Source organism: Typopeltis vanoorti, chromosome 15 (genome assembly GCF_054136105.1).
Source record: "Typopeltis vanoorti isolate ZY-2024b chromosome 15, IOZ_Tvanoo_1.0, whole genome shotgun sequence".
In the NCBI taxonomy this organism is placed as follows: domain Eukaryota; kingdom Metazoa; phylum Arthropoda; class Arachnida; order Uropygi; family Thelyphonidae; genus Typopeltis; species Typopeltis vanoorti.
In genome coordinates, this window is record NC_143563.1 from 63,555,259 (window position 1) to 63,580,812 (window position 25,554).

Genomic DNA, 25,554 nt, shown 5'->3' on the forward strand with positions numbered 1-25,554 from the left:
TACCACCTAATACCACTTCCATCATCTCGCCAATGGATCAACGTGTAATCGCATCCTTTAAGGCATATTACCTACGAAGAACTTTTTCACAAGCAATAGAAACGACTACAGGAGATGAAGCTATGACTTTGACAGAATTCTGGAAGGCATTCAATATCAAAAATTGCATTGAGAATGTCAAGGAAGCATGGAGTGAAGTAACGTCTGGCAACCTGAGAGTGGCATGGCAAAAGATTATTCCTCATTGTGCAAATGATTTTCAAGGATTTGAAAATGAAGTAACCCGTGTTATCAATGACATAACTAAGCTTGGCTTCGATCTAGGACTAAAAGAAATTGAAAAAGATGATGTTCAGGACCTGCTTCAGTCACATAAGGAGCTGGATGATGAAGACCTAATTAACCACGAGAGAGAATGTGCTTACGATGCTCAAGTCGATGATAATGATGAACAAATTGACTTGGCACCGAAAGAATTTACCCTCAAAGAAATGGACGAAATGTTTAGAATTGCTGAAAATTTTAAAGAAAAAAATCTTGAACGGCGATCCTAATCTCAAACAATCACTGAAAGTTCGTCGGGAAATTGAAAATTCCATCCATTGCTACCGAGTTTTATACGAAGAAAAAAGAAAGAAAAAATTCCACCAGACAATTCTACACCAATTTTTATCCAAGGAAGAATAATTGTATGTACTTCTCATATATAAATAAAAATTAAAGAATAATCTTGTTTTTCTTAATGAACCTTCATTTTTTACTAAATACATTTAACACAATTCTTTTTTACTTGATATATATAAAATTTAATTAATAGATTTGAAAAATCCTTGGCATTGATCACCCATTTTACACGCATTATTTATCCCGACTATCGTGGATTCGATTACTGCGGTATTTTTCGTGGCAACAATAACTGTGGAACCCCCCCCCCAAATATCCTGCGAACGTTCTGACATTAGCGGCCATGACCTTCAATCCATTGTTCACTTTCATATACATAATCCTCTAATTCCTTTCGCTCGGGGCATAAACACTTCAAAAATAGGTCATCTCTACAATTCTGAGAATTAAATAACATGCACAATCCGCAAGCAGTTTTGCGCTGTTGCATTTTCCAGATACCCACAAAGGTTTACAAAATTTTTTTGCAATGAGTATTCTACAGTTATTTACAATACGAATGACCTCTATAAAAATCAATGCTAAATTAAAGGAACTTCTGCTGCATCGAATTTTACACTGCCTATTGTGAAACAACACTTTGTTTCATAATAGGCAATGTTGAAATAATATAACAATTCAGAAGAAAACAGTTGATATAATTAAGTAATGAACTCTTGGATTGTTCTGAAGTACCATCATTTTTCAGGAAACATCCTAGGAAATTGCAAAGATCCAACAAAAAGATCCCACATTTCAAAATACATAAGTAATATTAGTGTACTGACCACAGTATTTCTGGTAATTATGTAGAATAATATAAATTACAACAATACATTAGCTTCCTATGGTGTATGTGTAAAATATTGCAGTCTCTCAAATATGTCCTCATGATTTTAAGGAAACAACCAAGGAGCACATTCTCTACAGCTGTTATACTAAACTGATTTCTTAAATTTATCCTAAATATTAGAAAATTTTCCATTCTTACATTTCCTTATGAGTAACTGCCATACGAGCTCTTGCAAGATCCAATGGATATGTACACGTGCTTGAAGTTACTCCAGCTAATGAGCCTGCTAAAAAAGTTCTTCCTGGATAAACTTTCCTATAAAAGAATTGACACTAAGATTTGAGCTGATAAATTCATTAAACTTAATAGTATGGACAAAAATTTCATAATTCATTAATAATAGTATGGACAAAAAGGAGAGGAAGAAAAAAACACATGGCAACAGTTTATTGTCTGAGAAGTTCAGACACTACAATCTATGTTGTTATGCAATACACTGTTGGCACTTAAAGAACAAGACTATACATTTCTAAAATGTTATCTGAAAACAGAACCTTTTTAAAACAGCAGCAACACAAAATCAGTCTGAAGATTTTATCACAGCAAAGTTTTACCAGTGGTTTTATATTATTGTCGCTAAATTTAGGCTACCGAGACATCCTGAAATCAACAATCAACAGAATTACAGTTAAAGGCTGACAGCAACTTCTGGCTATGAGCAAGATCAAATAAGAAATGTGCTGTTTCAGGACCATAGCCTTTTATGAGCAGGTCAGTGTAACTATTAGCTCAGCTAGAGTAGGTTCTTGGAGAATGTATAATGATATTTTGATTAGACATCCTATATTTCATGCATCTAAAATGTCTATTAAATTACTTTTTAGAATAATACTCCAGTTCACTTCTGAGACATTATCCAACTTTTTTGGTGTATGTATGTATGTATATTTTGCCATAATTTTTCATTATCTTTAGATGCTGTTAAGTACAGAGAATTACACAGAAAATATATTTAAACATCCAAGAACAAGTAACAAAAATCCATGCATATACTATCTAATCCCAAACAAAGTAAATTATATGTAAAAGAAATTATATTCTTGTTTAATCCTTTACTCAAGTTGAGTGGTCAAGTACTGAGACATCAATAAAGGTTTTAATCAGTTGCGAACTAGACCTAAGAAGATACTGAGGATGAATTAATGCAGACATTTTCTCTATACATGTGGTAACACGGTATATCACCATATCATTAAAATACTCTGGATCAGACATTTGTAAAAAGTTTTTCATTTTGTTTCAAAATAAATCATACTTGACAAGTGAAAAAAAAAAACTTCCTACAACTATCTCTGATTTACAGTATTTTAATAATATGGTTATAGACTACTTAAATAAAGAGCCAATAGGCTTCATTTTGGTGATGTAACATTATTTAAATTAAGGGGATATTAAATCCCACATTGTTTCAAAACCAAATAAGAAACTCAAAGATCAGAATCAAAAAGAGTTTCATGCCAAATACAGTAAACTATAAAGTATCAGCGGATACTAGCGTAAGCCAAAGCACGTAGTACACACAAGGGCAACTCGTAGCAAAGGTGGGTAAAGATCTGATCACTATTCTTAGTATTTCCCATAATGTAAAAGCACATCTCCTAGGTGATGTATGATGTTATACAGTGACCTTCCACCATAATGTATAACACCATACATTCAGTTTTGAAACATACTGCAAATACCCATAATGCATTGCAGTATACATCTTCTAGTGAGATGTGCTTTATATTATGGGAAAATACTAAGAATAGTGATCAGAGCTTTACCCACCTTTACAATGAGTTGCCCTGGTGTTGTACCATCTTTAGACTTGAACTTTGTTTCAGGTGCAAACTTAATTATTTGCATACTTGGGATTAGGAGTTAAAATAACCAAGTTTATAAAATAACTTGGTTATCCTAATATACAATATCCCCAAATTAAAAAATTTATTACATCTATATCTCCTCCAGAGATTTTTATTAAAAATAAAAACACCTTGTTGCAACTTCTATAGGTAAAGTTGATAAGGCTCTGTATTACTATAACCTTATTATTTAGGGTCTAGTTACTCACTGAGGAGAGCACAAAAAAGGTTGAAACCGGTCTGGGTAGTGATCCCACCCATAATGCATTGCAGTATACATCTTCTAGTGAGATGTGCTTTATATTATGGGAAAATACTAAGAATAGTGATCAGAGCTTTACCCACCTTTACAATGAGTTTCCCTGGTGTTGTACCATCTTTAGACTTGAACTTTGTTTAAGGTGTAAACTTAATTGTTTGCATACTTGGGATTAGGAGTTAAAATAGCCAAGTTTATAAAATAACTTGGTTATCCTAATATACAATATCCCCAAGTTAAAAAATTTATTATACATACATATATATACATATATATTGTGTGCGCAAGCACGCCAGAAAGAGTGCTGTGCATTATGATACTGATGTGAAGTCTACAGCTACACAAGTAACCTTGTTGTACAAACCGTCTGCTTACACTTGGGTAAAAGACTAAAAAGAATAATAAAATGAAGTATAATTTACTTTGTAGCCAAGAGGAAATGTGTATCACCATAAAGACTAAATATGTTTTTTTTTTTTTTTTCAAGCCACTTTATACTTCTAGTCATGGTCTCATATCAGGCAGTGAAAATTACCATTACAAACATCCATGCCAAAGTGGGATTTGAAACTACAGCCTATAGGCTAGAAGTGGAGACCATCCACTCAACCAAGAATAGTGGCAAATGTGACAATCTATACATATACTAATGTCCTCTTAAATACTTCTGAAAAAGATACAAATGTTAGTTATTCCAGTCTGTCTCATTTCTGTAGTTAAAAAAGAACAATTCTGGCAACATGATAAATGTTATTTTTCTGAAGCAAATTTCTACTTATCTTCTGGTTTGTTCCATATAAGTTTTGCAAAAATTGCATAAAAACCTTATACATAAATATTTTGCTGGTACAGGTCCTTTTGGGAGATCAAAGTAATAACTAATTTTATAATAGATTCAAAAGGTGGTTTTGTATAGCATATACTTTTTTTTTTTTGAGAATATTTATGTTTTGTGTCTGAATCAATTTTTGATTTAGTCTAATCACAATTCAATGAATATGTTATACAAGCCACCTATAAAGCCCATTATGCATATTTATGATTATTAGAAATATTATTAGAAATATTTAGATCGGTTGTGGAATGGAATCAGTAATCCAAAATTATAAGCATACGTGAAATGTGGCTAACAGAGGAGGATGACTTGACAGGAACAGAATAAATATGGTGTTCCAATTCTTGATGACAGGTGAATTGTCTTGTCAAAGAGGAAATCTAAACAGATTAAGGTTATATGATAAATACAAGAGAAAGCATAGTATTTAACAGGATGTTGCTATTTGCCTAGGGACTGAGGGAGACTATGTGATGGCTAGACAAATAAGACGAGCGAGATTTGAACTAAGGTTAAAAAGACTGGAAAAAGCACATGAAATTAGGAAGAATGAATTGCTGAAGAACCATTGTTATGAACCATGCAATAGGAAGAAGACAAGCGTGATGGCTTCTTGGATCGTGAGAGGATGCAGGAAGTGATTAGGCAGGTATATGCTCTAATGGAAAAAGATGTGAAACAAATTCCATCTTCTCGCAGTGTGTGTATGGGGTGGGGAAGTGCAGTAATCAATGCTCAGATAAATATCTAACAAGTAAAAATTAACATACTAGACAAAGAAGAAGAGTCAAGCAACCATTTATTCAGACAGATTAAAATAAAATACATTTAAATACAATAAAGAAAATGACTAATTTAAAAAACAGAACTAATTATTAAGTATTCCTCCTACAAGGAGAAGAGCACAGAGTGAACACTGGGAAGATAAATGGTTTATCACTCATTAATCTGTGCCTACCATGGAGACAATGGATAAATCCATAAATGGCTGCAGCATAGGGAGCAAAATACAAATCACGAATTATGATGTTATTTATGCATTATTTCAATATTTGTAAATGTACACACACAATCTTACAAGAAGAATTTACTTATTTTATTTCGTTAACTCACACTTATCCAAACCAGACTTTATTCTTAACAGTACCTCAGCTGACAACCTCAATTACTGTCCACTTCCACTGCTTTTAAACACCTAAGACAATTCCTTCTATCACAAGGGGTGCCATTTTGCATTCATCAGAAGTGATGTCTCATTTCAGAGAATGCTTAAACCCTGAATCCTACCATTTTATTTACTGGCTCAAAATTTCCCTACCAAAATTAATTACATTCATTTGATGTCACTATTGCTCTTCATATTCTGATAACTACTCTAATCTCTGGCTACTTATCTTTAAAACTTGATTTTCTGAAGTAAAAATACCTAAACAGTAAGGTCATCTTTTCCTGCATTTCAATCTCCACTCAGCTTCCCTTCTCCAATTCCAATGATCAAGTTGATAGGGATGGCAAAATATCTGAATTAGCAACAACCTAACAGAGTTCATCTACTTGCCATCTTATTAATACCACTGACCTTTTCTTTACTGACCCTTTCCAAATACATTATTCATGTCAGTTCTGCTTGGTAACTCATACCATAACTTCATCCAAGTTTACTACAGAAAATCTTTCATCTAGACATTCTCAGTTTAGTATCTATTAGCATTATAAAGATGTGCCAACTGAGATGACAGGTGATTCTGGCCTACTCCTTTCCACAATATAATTACCATTTCCATATTCCTGAAAAAAATCTGAAAACACACCCCAAATCAACATCACCAGAGTTAAAGATCGGTACTATCAACATAAGAAGCCTGAATGGCAAAGAAATGGAGCTAGCTGAGGAATTAGATAAGTACCAGATCGATATAATAGGAGTGACTGAAACAAAAAAGATAAAATCTGGCGAGATCTTTCTGAGCAATAAATACAAAATGTTATATTTAGGCAATGACAATCAAGGAAAAGAAGGAGTAGCCATAGTATTCAACACAAAATACGAGGCTAATCTTCTTGAATGGCAGTCAGTCTCAAGTAGAGTAATGTGGGCAAATATGAGAATGGGGAACGGGACAAAGACTTATTTGTGCCTATGGTCCCACAGAAGGTTCTACTAAGGTAGAAGTGGAGGAATTTTTTGAGGCTTTAGAAAAAGCAACTGACACAATGAAAAAGGAAAAGTTGGTCCTTATTGGGGATTTAAATAGCAGAGTAGGAAATGATTGTGAGACATACAAAAATATTTTGGGAAAATTTGGAGAAAAGAGTAAAGCTAATAATAATGGCAAATACCTGTTGGATTTCTGCTCTAAACATGGACTGGTTATTACTAACACCATGTTCCAACATAAAACTGTGCACAAATTCACATGGAGAGAAGAAGAAAAGTCTCATTGACTATGTTATTGTTGATAGTGATGTTTTCCCAGTGGTGCAGGACAACAGAGTGCACAGAGGATTTGAAATTGGAAGTGATCACTATTTAGTCTTGAGCAGGATAAAATTGAATATCATATTGAAAAGAATAACATGTAAGAAAGTTTTAAAGCGAATAAAAGTTGAGCAGCTCTCAGATTGAACTGTAGACTAAAATACACAAACATTATTGAAGAAAAAATGAAACAGTTTGAGAACAGGAACCAAACCTTGGAGATTCAGTGGCAAGCCTTGAAGAAAACCCCGATTGATTTAGCCAGAGAGGCATGTGGTGAGGTAATCTGCAAGGATAGAAAAATCAGAACTCCATCGTGGACACAAGAAGTTAAAGAAGCAGTGAAGGAAAAGAAGAAAGCATATCAAAAGTTCCTGGCAAATAAGTCCGCTTGTGCTCTTAGAGAATACAGAGACAAAGGTAAGAAAGCTAAACACTGTGTAAAACTGGCTAAACAAAAGTCATGGGAGGACTTTGGCATAGAAAATAAGTATCAAGAACATAGAAAATAAATATCAAGAAGGTGGCAAAATATTCTGGAGGTTGTTGAAGAAGCTTAGAAATGGAGGAAAGAGTACTGTAAAAGGAGTTAGAGATGATAAAGGGGGCATGAAAACGGGAGAAAAAGATATCCTTGAAGTATGGAGTAATTATTTAAAAATCTGCTAAATGAAAGAAGCAGTGATGACAGCACAGTGGTAAAAAACACTGACCAGGCATGCAGTCAGGAGTACATATCCATACTTGAAGTAGAAAAAGCCATCAAAGGCCTGAAATGTGGAAAGGCAGAAGGAGTAGATGATATTCAACCAGAAATGCTGAAGTATGGTGATATAAAAGTCTTACAGTGGCTGTACTGCATAGTTCAGAAAGCCTGGACAGAGGGACGAATTCCTGATGATTGGAGTAGAGCTCTCATTGTACCCATATATAAAAAGGGAAATAAAACTGAATGTGAGAATTACAGGGACATTTCATTACTGAGTGTTCCTGGCAAAATATATGCAAGTATACTTGAGAAACGGTTGAGAAGAATTGCGAAAGAAAAGCTTGGTGAAGAACAAGCTGGATTCAGGCCAAATAGAGGCTGTCAGGATCAGATTTTTACTTTACGACAAATAGTTGAGAAAGCATGGGAATATAACAAAGATCTATATAAGATCTTTGTTATATTCTCATGGTTTAATGTTAAATCTGGTGTGAGACAAGGATGTACATTATCCCCTCTGTTATTCATTATCTATATGGATCACATTATGAAGGAAAGTGGTATTAAACATGATATCAAAATTGGAGATGTTAATGTCAACTCTTTGCTTTGTGTGGACGATGTTATACTTCTAAATAAATCCACTACAAGTCTGCAAGATTCTCTGACTAAATTGAATAACTGTTGTAATAGATATGGAATGAAGGTCAGCAATAAAAAGACAAAGACAATGAAAATAGGCAGAATCGTTGAAAATGTCAACTGCGTTGTGAACGGAGAACCTGTGGAACAAGTAAAACATTTCAGCTACTTAGGCACGATTTTTAGTGAAGATGGTAAATTGAATTTGGAAATAGACAACAGAATCAACAAAGCTGGTATGGTAGGAAGTCAATTGAATAAGAGAGAATTTAGTCAGAACACTAAATTAGCTGTATACAAGACAGTGTTCAAACCAGTTTTAACTTAGGGATCTGAGAGCTGGGTCAGAAGTAAAATACTTGACCAAAGGCTAGAGACCGCAGATATGCAAGTCCTGAGAAAGATTAGTGGCATGAACAGATGGCATCAATGATAATATCATATTAAAAACAAGGATATTAGGAAATTACTTGACATTGTCAGCATCCAGGAATGCGTTAGCAGTGCTAATCTCTGGTGGTATGGTCATCTAAAAAGAATGGGCAAGGAAAGATTTGCAAAACAAGTGTTCTCTGCCAGGTTGGCAGGAAAACGACCCAGAGGAAGACCAAGATATAGGTGGATTGATACGGTACAAAGTGCCTTAGATGAGAGAAATATAAGATCTGATAATGTTGGAGTCTTGACAAGTAACAGACTGATTTGGAGGAAAATTGTAGATAGGAAGTTAGTAATGATGTAAATTTTTCATGTAGTACTATCATATCCTGTACACCCCTTGAGGGTATATGTCAGGAATTTGATGATGATGATATTCCTGATCACCAGCAGAATAAGATTGTATGGAGAAAGAGAAAAATCAGTCAAAAGATCAAACTATGAGTATAGAGACAAGAAGCATCCAAACCAATTTTAAAATGGACCTCAGAAAATTAGGAATGGGACAAGATGGCATCAATGATAGAAGTGCATAAAATTTGAATATCAGGATAGACCTTGATGTTAATATTCAAGTAGAGCTTGATCTACAACTGCAGTTTTAAATAGAATGGAATTATTTCAAGCAAAAATAATGTTTCTAGCACTTAATATTAGAAGCACTTTTGAAGATACATAAATAAATTTATATATATGTAAGAGCTGAAACAAATCAGACCTGGAAATTAATAGAACAATCTAGAATAAAGTTATTTAGAAGTACTAGTCATGAAATTAAAAAACCCTCAAATAAATACACTATATAAATACAAATTAAAACAAATTTTTGACACAAGCTTCAAGGAATATAATAATATTGAATCTAAAACCAAATACTTCTCACAAAAGATAACTGAGACAGCTGATGAAATTCTTGGATACAAAAGGATAGCCAATAAACCATGGATAACTAAAAATATTTTAGACCTATTTGGAAAGAAGATATTTGAAATCTCATATTAATAGCAGTGATAATAGAGAACAGTATAAAAATATTACTAAGATTATTAAAAAAAGAAATCAAACATGCTAGAAACTTATGGATACTAGATGAATATGCAAAAATATAGAAGAGGACTTAAATAGAAATAATCCTAAAAGTGCTTTTGAAATTATCAATAAGTTACCAAACCTTTTACTGCAATTAATTGGAACATAGAAGAAGAAGATGGAACTCCTATCACAAATAACCAGAAAATAGTTGATAGATGGAAATGTTACACAACCAAGCTTTTTCAAAAGGACCCTTAACTGACTGACGATATTTTGGACGGAATTTTGCCAGGAGGTTTGGAGGAAGGAGATTACCCGATATTAAAAGAAGAAATCATTGCAGCAGTTAGCTCCTCAAAAATAGGAAAATCACCAGGAATTGATGGTGTTACAATGGAACTGATATGCAAAGGAGGTGACATCATCATAGACACCTTGCTAAATTTATTCCAGGATGTTGGAACACAGAGATTTGGCCTTCTGATTGGCAGACTTCTGTCCTTGTACCTCTTCCTAAAAAGGGAAACAGCAATAAACGTAGCAACTATAGAACAATAAGCCTCATTAGTCATCCATGCAAAATCCTGTTAAAAATGCTATTGTCAAGAATCGAAAAGAAAATAGAAAGCAGACTATCAGATGAACAAGCAGGTTTCTGGAAGTCCAGAAGTACAATCAACCATATTTTTACAATACACATACTAGGTGAAAATACATAGAACATATCAAAATAATCTGTCACAACTTTTTAGATCTTCAAAAAGCTTTTGACTCAATATGGCACAAGAATTATAGAAAATTTTAGAACATTATGGTATTGACAACAAAATCATTAGAATTATTAAATCTCTTTATTCCTCATCTGATATGAGAATTGAAATTAAAAATTACAGCAGAGGGGAGGTAAGACAGGGATGCATCTTGTCCCCTCTTCTTTTTAATTGTTTTCTGGAATATGTCATAGATGAAGCTCTTCATGAATATGACACTGGAATAGTAGTTGGCAGACTAAGAATAAATAACTTACATTTTGTAGACGATATCGATCTTCTGGCAGAAAGTGAAGAACAATTACAAGAGATAACTAGCCGCATTTTCAGAATATTAAAAAAATATGGATTATACATAAACCTACAAAAAACAAAAACAATGATAACCTCAAAATCAGACATTGAATTCTTAAAGATACAAATTGTCAATAAACAAATTGAGAATGTAAACAAGTTCACTTATCTAGGAAGCACGTTGAGTCAAGATGGTAGCTCAAAAACCGACATTAAATACTGAATTGCTAAGGCAACCGTGGCCCTACAGAAGTTAAAACCATTATGGGGAGATAACAGAATAGCAATCACAACCAGAATAAGCTGATTGACACCTTGGTGAATTCTATTCTCTTGTATGGTTATGAGGCCTGGACTTTATTGAGGGAAGATGAGAGGAGACTCCTGTCTTTTGAAATGAAAACTTACAGAAAACCTTTGAAAATTCCCCATACCACTCACAAAACCAATGAAAATGTTTGAAAACTGATTGATTCAATAGATTGGAGAAAAAGGGAAAATATTCTGAGAGTCATCAGAAGAAGACAGATGAAATGGTTCGGACATGTGGAGAGGGCTAATGACATTCCAAAGCAAGCACTAGAAGGAATCATTCCAGGATCAAGGGTTAGGGGCCGACCTTGATTAAAATGGACTGATAACATCAAAAAAATGGACAAATCCTCCCTTTCTCAACTGAGATCAAGAGCAAGAGACTGAGATGATCGGAGGAGGCTAACAAAGAATATCACCTACCAGCCATGAGTGGCCCAATGGTCCATTTAGGACTAGAGAGAGAAGTAGTAGTCATGAAATATATTCAACTTGTTATTAACAAACACCACTATAACAAACTAATTAGAAGTTCTAACTAAAGATTCAGATACAATCCTCTGAAAGAAATTCACTATAGCAAATTATTTCTGTGGTCCTACAAGTTAATCATAAGGAGTCAATTGTACTATTTTGGACTTATTAATGTGCTACATACCTCAAAAAGCCATATCCCAGAAAATGATCATGATATAATGCTATTCAAATTTTCATTCTGCAATGTTTGCAAAATTTAATTAACAATTCCAATTTTAATAACATTTAATATTAAGCAGCATGATCTCAAGGTCAAATTTCAGATGAACGGAATTTGACCTCAGTTCCCATATCCAAAAGTACAAAATAACACTGAATGCAAGAATTACAAGAGTGAGCTTAAGGGAAAAATGTATACAAGTATACTTAAGCAGAGACTAAGAAAAATTATAAAAGAGAAACTTAGGAAGCAAGCTGGTTGGTGAGAGAACAGAATCTTGTAGATGGGTTTTTACAAGGTTCTGTTCTCTCACCACCTTCTTCCTTCTATATATCAGTGACCTACTTCAGTTGACCTCCAACCCAATACAGTTTTGCAGATGACAACACATTGCACTCCTCCCTTTCACTGGATTAACCTTACTTTACACAAATCACCTCAACCTGCAAGAACATCAGCATCACTGCCCTCAATTCTGATCTCCAAGCCATCCTCCAATGGGTTCAAGATAACCACATCAATTTCTATGCTAGTAAACCCAATTCTGTCTTCTTTAACAACACTCAAATTTCTTGATAAGATGAGGATTCTCTTCTTGGAATAACCCTGATATCAAGCCTCTTCTGACATAAACACATCGCAACCATTGCATCCTCAGCTTCTAAAAGACTAGGATTTCTCTTTCACTCAAAACATTACTTCACCTCTGAACAGCTGTTAACCTTATACAAATGCACTCAGCTATTGAATACTGCTCTCATATTTGGAGTGGGTCCCCTAAGAGTTCTTGCAAAATGCTTGACTCAATACAGAGAGGGACAATTAGATTGATTAATAACCCGCCTCTTACCAACTCACTCCCACTTTTGCACAGGCATTTCTGCAATATGTGTATTCTATAAATATTTCCATGGCAAATGTTCATCTGAAACAACATCAATGATTCCCCTACTCAATACTAAGTCTGTTGGAACATGTGCAGCTGATGCCCAACATCCTTTGATAGCCACTAGAGGGCTATATGGTATGTCGTGTTTGTGGATAGCTCCTGAACAGATAAGTGATATTTTTAGTAAAAATTGATGAATTTGCATAGTATTTACATAGTACTGTTTACTTTTAGTATTTTAGCAAGTCTGGGTGATTTTTGTGTGTTTTTTGAGTATTTTAATAGTAAATTGATAGATACGATTATCTATGCAGATGGCTCCCATAAAGAGGAATACAAAGATGGTGTCCAGGTTGCCATATTTATCTAAAAATCTTAATTTAAAGGATTTGATTCAGTGTACCATTTGCGAAATGTATGCATTGAGGAGAGCGGTTGGAGTCTGGTTAAACAACGATAGTGGAGTGAATGTATGCAAAAAGTGTAAAGAATGAGGATTTAAAGAGTGCTTCAGGTCGTGCGAGTGATATCGTTGATGAAAGTAAGAATCTAGATAACAGTGATATTCGAGGTATGAATGGTGATATTTGCGAGGTAGTACCTGATAGCTGTGAGAGTGGCATTGAAAGTGAGAATGAAGGTAAACATACAGAACGATTGAATGAATCATCGGAGAATAAAAATGATGACACTGACGCAATGAGTGAGATCGCTTTATTATGCGGAACGATACATAGGGCAAATCGGCAGCTGGAGCGTTGGCAAAAATGTTTACCAAGCGTACTAACTAATAATTGGCAAAGTATGATAGAAAAAATAAGGATATGATAGTGAGTGTAAACAAAATGAAAGAGCATGTGTTGCATGGAGATTCCTGAGTAAGAGGTGTGTTAGTTGAGAGTTTAACAAAATCATACCAACTTGGTGCGAATGTTAAGAATGTAAGTGAGTCAATTAGAATGCAAAAACAGTGGGTGAAAGAATTGATAGTGATAACCGAAAGGAAACAAAAAGGCTATGAGTGAGGATGTGAAGGAATTGCTTGAGGTAGCAAAAGAGAAGAGTGAGAGTTAGGATGGAGAGTCTGTTGCCACGGTATGACAGTGAAGAGTATAGAAGGAGGGCCATAATTACTAATGACTATGCGTGAATTATGTTTGATGAGTGGTGTGGAATTTGTGGATGTGTAGAATGAGTTCGATGGGCGAAAGGATTTATATAAAATGGATGGTTTACATTTGAATGGGTTTGGTGTACGGAGATTTGAAAAGGTGTTGTCGAGTGTAGTGGAAGTGAATGTGTAGAATCAGGGGAAACTAGAGTTATTAGGGGGGGGGGTAGACATGCAGATTTCAGGGAGACAGTTGAGTATGTGAATGTGTGTAATATGCCCAAGCGAGTAGGAAAGACCACAAATAAGAATGGGATATTAGTATAAGGCATCAAAAGAGGGATGGGACAAATCGGCTTCTGCAATTCATGTATACAAATGCCAGAAGTATTAGGAACAAGAAGGAAGAATTTTTGGCCTTGGTTAGCACTTCCAGACCACAGGTTATTGGCATTAGCGAAACATGGCTGACAGAAGATGACACAGCTAGTGGGATTGAATGTGAGGGGTATGGTGTGTTCAGAAGTGACAGGGAGAATAAAATGGGGGAAGGAGTGTTATTGATCATAGCTGATGAGCTACAGCCAAGAAGAATAGAAGTGAAACTGCAGGATAGAGAAAAGAGCACATTTGAGGCTATTTGGTGTGAGATCGAAACTAGCAGAACTAAATATACAGTTGGGTGCTGCTATAGACCAAGTGATGGAATAGATGGTGGAGATAGTATGCATAAGCAAATAGAACAAATGAGTGGAAGGAGTGTAATTATTATGGGAGATTTCAACTATGGTAACATTGATTGGAAGGAGGAGAGGACACATGGGAGGAAGGAATTGGATTTTATGCAGTTATTAAGGGATAACTATCTGCGACAGCATGTAATGGAAAATACTAGGGGTCAGAGAGTGCTTGACCTGGTAATTGCATCTGAGAATTTGGCTGTAACGAATATGACCAAGTTGCCACCAATTGGTGAGAGTGATCATAGGGTCTTGACCTGGGAGGTGGCTAAAGGTCTGGAATTTATAATTAAGACAGGGTACATGTGGAATTATCAGGCTGGTAAGTATGACAAGCTTAGGAGATTGATTGGTTCACAACTGCAAGGGCTAGAAGTTGATAGTGCATTGAAGGCAGTCAAGAAGTGTTTGCATGAAGCAATGGCTGACTGTATACCTAGAGTCCGAATAATAAACCAAGTAGGGGTTAAATGGATGAATAACACCATTAAGCTTGAGCTGCAAAAAAAAGAAACAACTATGGAGGGAATTTAAGGAGAAAGGTGACCGACAGGCACATGAACGGTATAAAGCGCAGACCAGAAGGGTAACGAGTGTGGTAAGAAAAGCAAAAAAGGATTATGAAAGAACATTGCCCATGCAGGATAAAGAGAATCCTAAACAGTTTTTTCGATATGTTGCAAGTAAAAGAAAAAACGTATATGGCAGAATGATTTTAAAGATTGCCGATGGTAGGGAGATAACCAAATCAGTTGATATAGTTGAATTACTGAGCAAGCACTTTGCAAGAATATATCTTCCAGGTGGTGACATTGCAGAAATGAACCAAAAGATTATACGGGAATTGTGGTGAATGAAGTGGGGTGAGTCTATTGCAAAACCTCAATGTCAATACATCTGTGGGATTGGAAGGTATATCAGCTCGTGTCGTACGTGAAGTGGCTAAAGAATTGTCAAAATATTAAACAAAATGGTCAAGTACCCTTGACCATTTTGTTTAATTTGAGTCTCGGGTCTGGGTTAGTCCTGAGGGGGTGGAAAGAGGGGAAAAAAGTTCCACTGCATAAAGGAGGTTCCAAAGACTGCTGTTGTAAATTACCGACTGATTAGCATAACAGGAATCGTTGTCATTGTCTTGGAGAAATTAGTCAAGAGAAGAATACAGGATTGGATAGATGAAAATGGGATACTGTATGGGGGACAACATGGTTTTATGAAGGGTAGATCATGCCTCAGTAACTTGCTCACATTTTATAACACAGTGACAGCTGAACTGGATAAGGGTAATGGGTTTACAGTGATTCTACTTGACCTTACCAAGGCCTTTGACAGGATACCACATGGAACTCTAATCAGTAAACTGGAGCAGATGGGGATGGATCTAGGGTTGGTGAGATGGATAGGAGGGTGGTTGATGGAGAGATACCAGAGAGTGGTTTATTCAGGAATGGAGTCCAAAAGATGAGGACTGTGACTAGTGGTGTGCCGCAGGGTTCTGTTCTTGGACCACTACTTTCGATTTGTTCATTAACGATATAGGAAAGGATCTGAGAGGAAGTGTTCACTTGTTTGCTGATGATGCAAAGTTGGGTAGAGCAATTGTGAGTGCACAGGATGTCAAAATTTTGCAGGATGATTTGGAGGACTGGGCTAGGGAAAATGGATATCAATTTAATGTGGCAAAGTGTAAGGTTATGCATTTTGGAGTGAAAAGATTAGCAGCAGTATATCACATTGGTGGAACCGTACTCCAGGAGATTGATGAGGCCAGGGATTTGGGAGTGTTTGGTGGATAGGGAGTTGAAGTTTAGGGGGCACATTGCAAAAGTGGCTAAATCAGCTCATCAAATCACTTGGTTGCTGAAAAATACTTTAACAAGCAGAGACAAACAAGTTATTGTTCCTCTATATTGAGCCTTGATAAGACCCCATCTAGACTGCTGTGCTCAGATATGGGTGCCAGAGTTTCTTCTTGATGGGGAGGAGGTGGAGAGGATCCAGAGACAAGTGACCAAGATGATAGCAGGTTTGTGGAACGAGCCTTATGAGAACAGGTTTAAGATTTATGGGTTGCAAAAATTGGTTGATAGGTGGAAAAGGGGTGATATGATTAAGACATTCAAATTACTGAAGGGTTTCTACAGGATTAATCCAGAAGATATTTTTGAGAATAGGACTGGTGGTAGGAGGACTAGAGCCATACATGGAAGCTGGGCAAGAATATGGTTAGCAAGGGTGTTAGAGCTAGGTTTTTCACTTGAAGAGTGGTGAATGAGTGGAATAAGCTGCCAGAGTCTGTTGTGGGTGCCATGATTGTAAATGAGTTCAAGGTGAAGTATGATAGATACTGTGTGAATGTTGAATAGTTGTTCTTGACATGATATTAGGGCCTCCCTCAATGAGTCTGTGGACTCCTTGGAGTTGCCCGAAATAATAATCCTTTCACAGCACACCTTGAAACCCAAAGAAAAAGTTTCTTTTCCTCCTCCATCCCTGCTACTGCTGTATTGTGGAACAATCTTTCCCCTTATGTGTTTCTCAAGGAATACAATATACAGGCTTTTAAATCAAATTAAACAAGTTTCTCCTTTACCAACCCACTACCCATATGCACTCAACATAAAAAAAAAAAAAAATAAATAAATAAATAAAAAAATAAGGGTGGATCAGGATCTGATTTTTACTTAAATACAAACTCTAACAAGAGTTTATATTTAAGTTTTGTAGATCTGGAAAAAGCATATGATAAGGTGGAAACTTATGGTGCAAAACTGGATATCTCTTAGAACATTATATGGTCTATATTTAAGTTGTAAGTCAGCAGATCTAAGAATCTAAGACAAGAGTAAACACATGAATTGCACTAGAATTAAATTTGATATGATATCAAAATTGGAGATGTTAATTTCAGTTATTTTACTTTTACATTTATTTCAAATGATGAGTCCTTCGACTCCCTGGAGGTGTCACATAATAATAATAGTAACAAATTTAGTATGAAAATTAGTAATAAAGAAAACTAAAAGAAAGACAGGAAGGAACATAGAAAAATATCTACTGCATCTTAAATGGAGAACCTATAGAAGTCAAATATTTCAGCTATTTAGGAATAATTTTTAGTGAAGATAGGAAATTAAATATGGAGATAGAAACAGAATAAGCAATGCTGAAAAATGGTGGGAAATAAATTTATATGGGATAAGAGGGTAATTAGTGAAAGCACTAAACTAGCAGTATTTTAGTCAAACACATCTAAGTGTTTAAAATGTCACTGGTATCTATACTTTAAGAACTACTTATGTTTATCATATTTCTGGTTCCATCTATAACTCAAGCCCTGAAAAGCACATTCATGCAGTCTTTTCATGCACAATTTCATAGGTCAGATATCATCTTAGCTGCCTCTGACTGATATCTTTTCAGTTGTCCCTTCATCTGCTCTGAAGCAAGGTAACCATATTTGAAGGCACAAGGTACTACTAGTAACAACTATGAACTAAGAATCTAGACCATCAGCTTTGATTCATAATACAATTCATGGCTATATGCCAATTTTCAATTACTGCTTTCAATATCCCATGCTAACATGCTTTGAAAAGCAGTTAATATAAACTCATGAAACTATTATAGTATTAGTAAACAAATGTTGATTTTTTGCTACAGTAACATTCACAACAGTGGCTGTCTATGGGTTACATACAAAGTGTGGTATACATATCCCCACAGGTACACAAAAGGTCTTTATGGGGTATGAGGCACTTTTTTTTTTTTTTTTTTTTTTTTTACTTCTATATTTTTGTCACTGTACATCACAGATAAATGCAAGTCTATGATATAATTTGTTAAATTGTGAATGAAACTATGTTGTGTAATTAATTTTTTTCATTCACATTTAACATTGCTTATTATATATTAATCATGATTTGTATAAAAATTATTTATTATTCCTTAATTAAGGATTACTATTTAAATATTTATTCTAAACTTAACCTACTATTAATTTATTAAACAATAATATGTGTAGAATTTATGATAACTAAAATATATATATGATGTAACGAAAAGCATTATTATAATTAATTCTATACGTAATGAAAAAGCTGATTAAGTAACTCAAATATTCTGTTTATTCTTATTTGTGAAAATTTAACGTTATGTAATCACTCATGTAGTAGTAGAGCATTGTATTACATTAGCGAAATGTTTGCATTTATTTGTTGTCATGGAGACGCATGAAATAAACAAGCACGAGTCGAATAGAGCGTGACCTTCGGACGGAAAGGAGAACAAAAGATATTATAGAGAGAAGATTTTTAATTAGAAGGAAGAGAGGAAGTTTTTGCGGAGCGGGAAGGAAGGTAAGATACAAGCAAAAGAAGTGGAAGAAAATTATAAGTTCTCTAGGGCAGAAATTCATGAGAATAGTGTTTAGAAGTGAGCCAAAACATAGTGAATCATATACTTAGCTGCAAGTGAAGTCAGCTGTGTTAAAAAGGAAAATTAATGCCGTATCCGGATAAATAAAGAACTGGACATTCAATGGAAAATTCTGATTAGTTCCAGTTAGTCTAGGATTATGTCTTAATTCTATGTTGCCCTGAGAAGAATTATATTGAATTAACTAGTTTGAGAAAAGTAAACAAGGAAAGATATCAGTGCCTTATTGATGTGTTTTTCTTGAGTAGTGAAGCGCAATTAACAGTAGTTCAGTTAAATCGTTGGAGAATTTTTATTAATGTGTTCCGCTAACGTAAATAAGTTAATTCATAAGTGTGCTCACAATTAATTGATGTATTGAAGATTGTATCTGGTAAGAGTAGTCATATTTGTTTGTTTATTCTAACATTAACATATCTTCGAAGTTCAAGGTCCGAAATAAGATTGCTTGGAATATTGTCTACCTTGATTAGTGTTTCCTGTGAATTTAAATATTAAGTACAGCTGGTGGATATGTGGAGACTGATTAAATAAGAAGTTTCGTTTTATTAACTTGAGTTAAGAAAGCTTGTGTTATTGAAGCTGTGAATTGTATGTGAAAGTTTAGAACATTGAATTGGCATGAGTGACTTAGCAAGATGTATTAAGTTAATTGTATTGTTTCATTTTAAAGCAGAATTCTTGTATTTGTTATATATATATCATATATTAAATGTTTTATTTTGTTAATCTAAATATTGTATTTGCCTGAATTCCTTTTTATTGCACCGTTCATAAATATTCGAATCTTGCAGGAACCCCAAGTGGAATAGTAAATAATTCGGCCTAAATAAATGAGGAGACTGCTAACTTAATTAAGAATTGGTCCTACTATTTTATATAGACTAATCTAAAAATAGGGTGGCGCAGTATAATTATAAATTTCCCTACTTTTGGATCGGTGATCAATTCGCAATTAGTTATTTTATTTATAAGAGTGACTCGAAACAAGATGGTAAATTAGAACACAACATGAAAATAGAACGTCACGGTCTATGATATAATTCATTTTTCAATAATTAAAAAATCTAAAGGAACTTTTAAATAAAATGTGTTTCGTGGCATGTATTGACTGACCTCCATTTGGGCCATGTCTGGTTGAGGCACAACTTCATTCCATGTAGTTCAGACTCTCCACTAGAGTTCAATTTCATTGAATCTCTTCTCTAAGTCTACTGTATGTATGTATGTATGTAAACTGGATTTGTGTAACTGAACTAGTATTTAATAATTTAAAAAAGTTTCATATGTTTGTAATTAATGTAATATTTTAACATTATAATAATAATGCAAACGTTGAAAAACAAATACTTTCGTAATTATTCATGTTTGAGTGAAATATTACTATAACTTCTAAACTATCTTTGCCTGAGAGAAAAGAGGGTACACTCTGGTGTTACTATAATTTTAAAAAGGGGTATGCAAGTACTAAAATTTTGGGAAACAGCAATAGTGGCATCACCTGTCAGCTTCAAAAAAGCATACCTAAAATTATTTGCAGAACAAAAAACCAAAACGTTTTGAAGAAACATTTTGAAGCCAACAGGGATCTCCCCCCCCATATAATCATGTCATGACATGACATATAATCATGTCATGAGAACTATTAGTGTCATCAATGGGTTAATCTATTGATGCCACTAATAACTGTGTTGAGAGCACAGTAAAAGCTATTATACACTGTCACCTGGAAGAAAAATTTAAGATCACAGAACTACAGTTTGTTGTGGAAGAAAGTGCATCAGAAGAAAATTCTGTATAAGTTGTCAAAAACATAACTAAATTCAAGTTGTAGCTTTCTTTAGAGATTAATGTAAAAAACACTTTATAATACAGACTAATTACAAAATTTAAACCAACCTTCGTTCATTTGTGTCTACATGCAACACATGCTTCCACTGTTCATGAGAAGAGTACTGAATAGCTGCATAGGGTATAATACGGGCCATAGTAGCAGAATTTCCACGCCACAAACTAAGTAATCCCATATTACGATAACTGTTAATCAAAAAACGAATAGCCTCTTGGAAGGAAAAATGCTTATTTTGTACTAAAAAAAAAAAAAGATAGTAAAATATTTCAGTAATAGATATTAGTATAAATATGTTCATTCTGAACTGAATTAACTGATTTAAAAAAAATAAAAAAGGTTTTTGAATGCAAAATTAGTCTTTCAATCTTGCAATTCCACAAAATTTTTATATCTTTTAAAAACATTTCTGAAGATATTTTTAAAATCCAGGTTGATGACAAGATATGTTTACCATCTAAGAACTGAATGAATAGATGAAACATTTTGTACAACAGTTCCTTTAATTGAGAAAATACCATTGATGCACAGAAGGGGAAGTAGTGTGAAGACTTCAAATTTGACTTATACTTTCATTATCAATTCCTCATATGTACTCTCAAGGGGTGTGTGTACAGTAGCTTACATTATTACTATTGACAATTTTCCTTTAAATTAATGTGTCGACATTTTAGTCTAACATACTTAGTTTTGAGGGAAACTTGTGCCATAATATCATAAATTATCTACAAATAAACCCAAGCATTATTTATTAAATATACTGCCAAATATTTCAGTCTGAAACTAGCAAACTACCATCAGTGGCCTGAACAACATTTTTTTATAAGGTAGAATGCAAACAATTGAATCATTCAAAATAGTATGAGCCACATGATGTTAAATCACTAACAGCATTATGCTTTACTGAAGAAAAGGTTAACCATAGAAGTGATTATAAAATAATTATTACCATATATGTCGGCGTATAAGACGACCCCCCCAATTTCTTCTTTCTTGTATTAATGCAACGTTAGGTATTGTTGTTATATCTGTTATTTTTACATCTATGCATATCTGTTACTTTTTTACATAGCATGGATTTAGCATTTACACGAATTAACCTAATTAAAAGTGATTAGCCCCAATTTTAAATATTATTAATTTTGCATTTTTTTTTTAAATTTTAGGATTATTAAAATTGTTCCCCCCCCCACACACACAACAAAGATTACTCTAAATCCATCACCATTCCCTACATCCGAGGCACCTTGGAAAAAATTATCAAAATTTTAAAAAAACATGACCTCACCTCCTGTTACAGGCCTTACAGAAAATTGGCATCCCTTATCTGCTCCACCAAAGACCAACCACTTCCCCTAGACCTACCTGGTGTATACCAGGTCCCTTGCGGTTGTAAACTGTCGTACTTTGGCCAAACAGGCAGGACAGCGAATATCAGAATTTCTGAACACAAGGACTACATCCGGTTTCACAAGTACAGCCATTCTAGTCTTGCAGACCATGCTCTGGATACACGCCACAGAATACGGCGGAAGAAAGCTACAGTAATACACCGTAGCAAATACAAATTCAAAAGACTATTTATGGAATCAGCCTCAGCCCTAAGAAACTCTCTAAACCTCAACAAATTTGGTTGTATGCGACTGCCCCAAATTTGGGAGGCATACATCAGCCCAACGGCCAAGAATACCTACTTAGCCCGCTAGAGGGCACCATCAGGACTTCTAGAAGAATGATAGCGTCATTGTCAGTTACTGTGTTGTAGTGCCTGCGTGCACGTGCCTTTTTGTAAGTTCCTTTTGAAAATGGCAACGTGATGTTGCCGAAATATCGGAAATATTTATTAAAGTATAATTTAATTTATATTCGGATCTACGTTGTTTCAATTTCCTAAGTGATTTAGAAATGCATAACCAATGTATAAGCCTGTCTACGAGTATTAAAATTGTTATTTAAAATCATGGAACCAGCAACAAAACTAAGTATGAAGCTCAATTTAAAATAAGAGTAATTGAAATGGCAAAGCAAACTAATAACTGTGCTGCTGCAAGAAAGTTTGACATAACCGAGAAGATGGTAAGATAATGGAGGAAGAAAGAAGATATTTTTAAAAAATTGCCAAAGAAAAAATGTGCAATGAGAATGGGGCTCACCCAATGGCCGCAACTGGAAAATCATGTTGCAGAATAGGTATCCAAACAAAGGCAGAATGGTTATCTTGTTACAAGAAATATGATTAGAGCACATGCATTAAAATGGTCAAGATTGAATCCGGATGAAAGTATAGAATTTCAAGCTACTTCAGGATGGTGTAATCGTTTTATAAACAGACAAATTCTGGTAATATGACAAAAAATGAAAATTGCTCAAAAACTACCAGCAATTCTTGACCACAAACTTACCAGTTTCCATAAATTTATTATTCAGTTGAGACAAGAACATAAATTTCTATTGTCAAATATTGGAAATATGGATGAAACTCCTATGAGCTTGGATATGATAAGCAATAAAACAGTGGAGTCTAAAGGTAGTAAGAGTGTGCTAGTTCGAAGTACAGGTCATGAAAAAATAAGGTTTACGGTTGTGTTGTCATGTTTGGCTGATGGAACCAAGTTAAAGCCAATGATCATCTTCAAACGTAAAACTAAACCTAAGATAAAATTTCCTTCAGATGTTTTTGTACATTTTCACGAAAAAGGATGGACGAAAAAGGTGTGAAATTATGGATAAATAATGCCTGGAACACGCAACCAGGTATAATGAAGAAATGCAGTTTATTAGAATGGGTTATGTTTTATAGTTATTTAACTGAGAATACTAAAAGTCTTCTAGAAAAAAATAACACAAAAATTGCTGTTATACCAGGTGGTTTAACTTTTATATTGCAACCACTAGACGTCTTCTTGAACAAAACCATTGTAACTACCTAAATGTTCATCCAAGAAATTAAGCTTCCTTTTTTATACTTGCCATATAAGACAACTCATGATTTCGAGGGGTTTTCTGTAGTATTTGAGAGTAGTCTTATATGCCGATATATGATATATAATTTATATTATCACCCCAAAAAAATTAATTTATAATATCAAACTAAACAGATCATTAGAGAGATGTAGTTTCCAGTCATTTCTTAGGATCTTCCATCTTGATAAAAATTATTGGCCTTGATTAAAAAAAATAAATAAAATAAAAATATGAATGTGTTATATGGAATACCACCTTAACTCGAATCAGCATGACTACCAATCCTTGTCAAAAATATGGGATAAAATAAAAAAAATAAAATTATTTTATTTATTTTTTTAATTAAGGCCAATAATGATATTTACAAAGATGGAAGATTAAGAAACCACTGGATATTCATCTATCTAATGATCTGTTTAGTTTGATATTATAAATTATTTAAAAAAAAAATTTTTTTTGATGATAATATAAATTATACAATTATTTTATAATCACTTTTATGATTAACCTTTTCTTCAGTGAAGCATAATGCTATTAGCAATTTAACATCACGCAGCTAGTACTATTTTGAATAATTCAATTGTTTGCATTCTACCTTGTAAAAAATGTTCAGGACACTGATGAGTTTGTTAGTTTCAAACTGAAATATTTAGCAGTATATTTAATAAATAATACTTCTTGTGTTTATGTGTAGATAATTCTAACATACTTAACAGCATCGATTCATCTAGATTTGGAGCTTCTTCCCGACATCAGACTTTATTAATCTTTCTCCTCCCATTCCACTTGATGGTTCAGGAAATTAAAAACTTAAACTAAAAATTTAGTTATTTCTAATATTTCACCAAAGTTAAATTGACATCTTCAATGGATTAATACACTTGTACAATAGTACACCCACAGATACGAGACCCTTCAACACTTCTGTGCATGTCAAAAGAAGGAGAATCCGTTCCGATAATAGGGTAATCAATCCGTATTGTGGGACGAGTGTTTATTATTACACTTCGGAAAATTAACTTCTCTTTTAGGATCATGGTAGTTTAGTTTGAATATATAGTTTGAATATATAGAAGTTGGAAAATTGTACATATAAAGCACCTGATTTCTCGTGTTGGTGACCAATTCGTATATCGCCTTATTTCTTTCTCCCCTTCAACATGAATTGACTCTTCTTGGCAGTTTGACAATGATAGCTCTCACTTCTGTGGTTGGACTATATCACCACATGCATGAAGGCACACTTCAATAAAAGATAACAGGAGAAATACAGGTAGGCCTATAATCCTAAAACCGTCACCATTGGCTTTGGTTGGATATTCTTGGCCATTGGGCTGATTGTCTGCAGACAAGTTTCCCACATGAGAGATAGTTTGATGCAATTGTTTAGAACAGAAGCAGATTCGAGTAAAATCCTCTTAAATTTATATTTGCTTCGATGGAACATAGTGACTTTTTTCCCATTGGATTTTGTATCCAGAGTATGGACCTGGCAAACCTAAGCATCTGCAGTAGCAGAAATAGATGTAGTCTGGGTGTGCTGATATTGACTGTCTTGCCTGCTGGGCCATAGTATGAGTACCTGGTAGGCTCATTGTAAATCCAGAGGTTGCAGCTGCTCTTTAGTAAAGCAGGTAAGAGATGCTAACTTGATGCAATATGTAAGTAGTCACAAGGCTGTGCTTTAAGATCATGATCACTTTTTGAGAGTAGTCACAAACACATGGCATTATG

General features: G+C 34.3%; 1 protein-coding gene across 3 annotated transcripts in view; it reads right to left on the reverse strand.

Annotated features, from left to right (window-relative positions):
- Nucleotides 1-25,554, reverse strand: part of DPCoAC (dephosphocoenzyme A carrier) — a 103,674-nt gene that overhangs the window by 16,798 nt on the left and 61,322 nt on the right. For all 3 annotated transcript variants that reach the window (XM_090405863.1, XM_090405864.1, XM_090405862.1), the window contains exons 5-6: nt 20,907-21,096; nt 1,655-1,771 (exon numbers count right to left, since the gene is read on the reverse strand). In XM_090405863.1, coding sequence (XP_090261989.1) covers nt 1,655-1,771; nt 20,907-21,096 — 307 coding nt within the window. The remainder of the gene's footprint in view (nt 1-1,654; nt 1,772-20,906; nt 21,097-25,554) is intronic.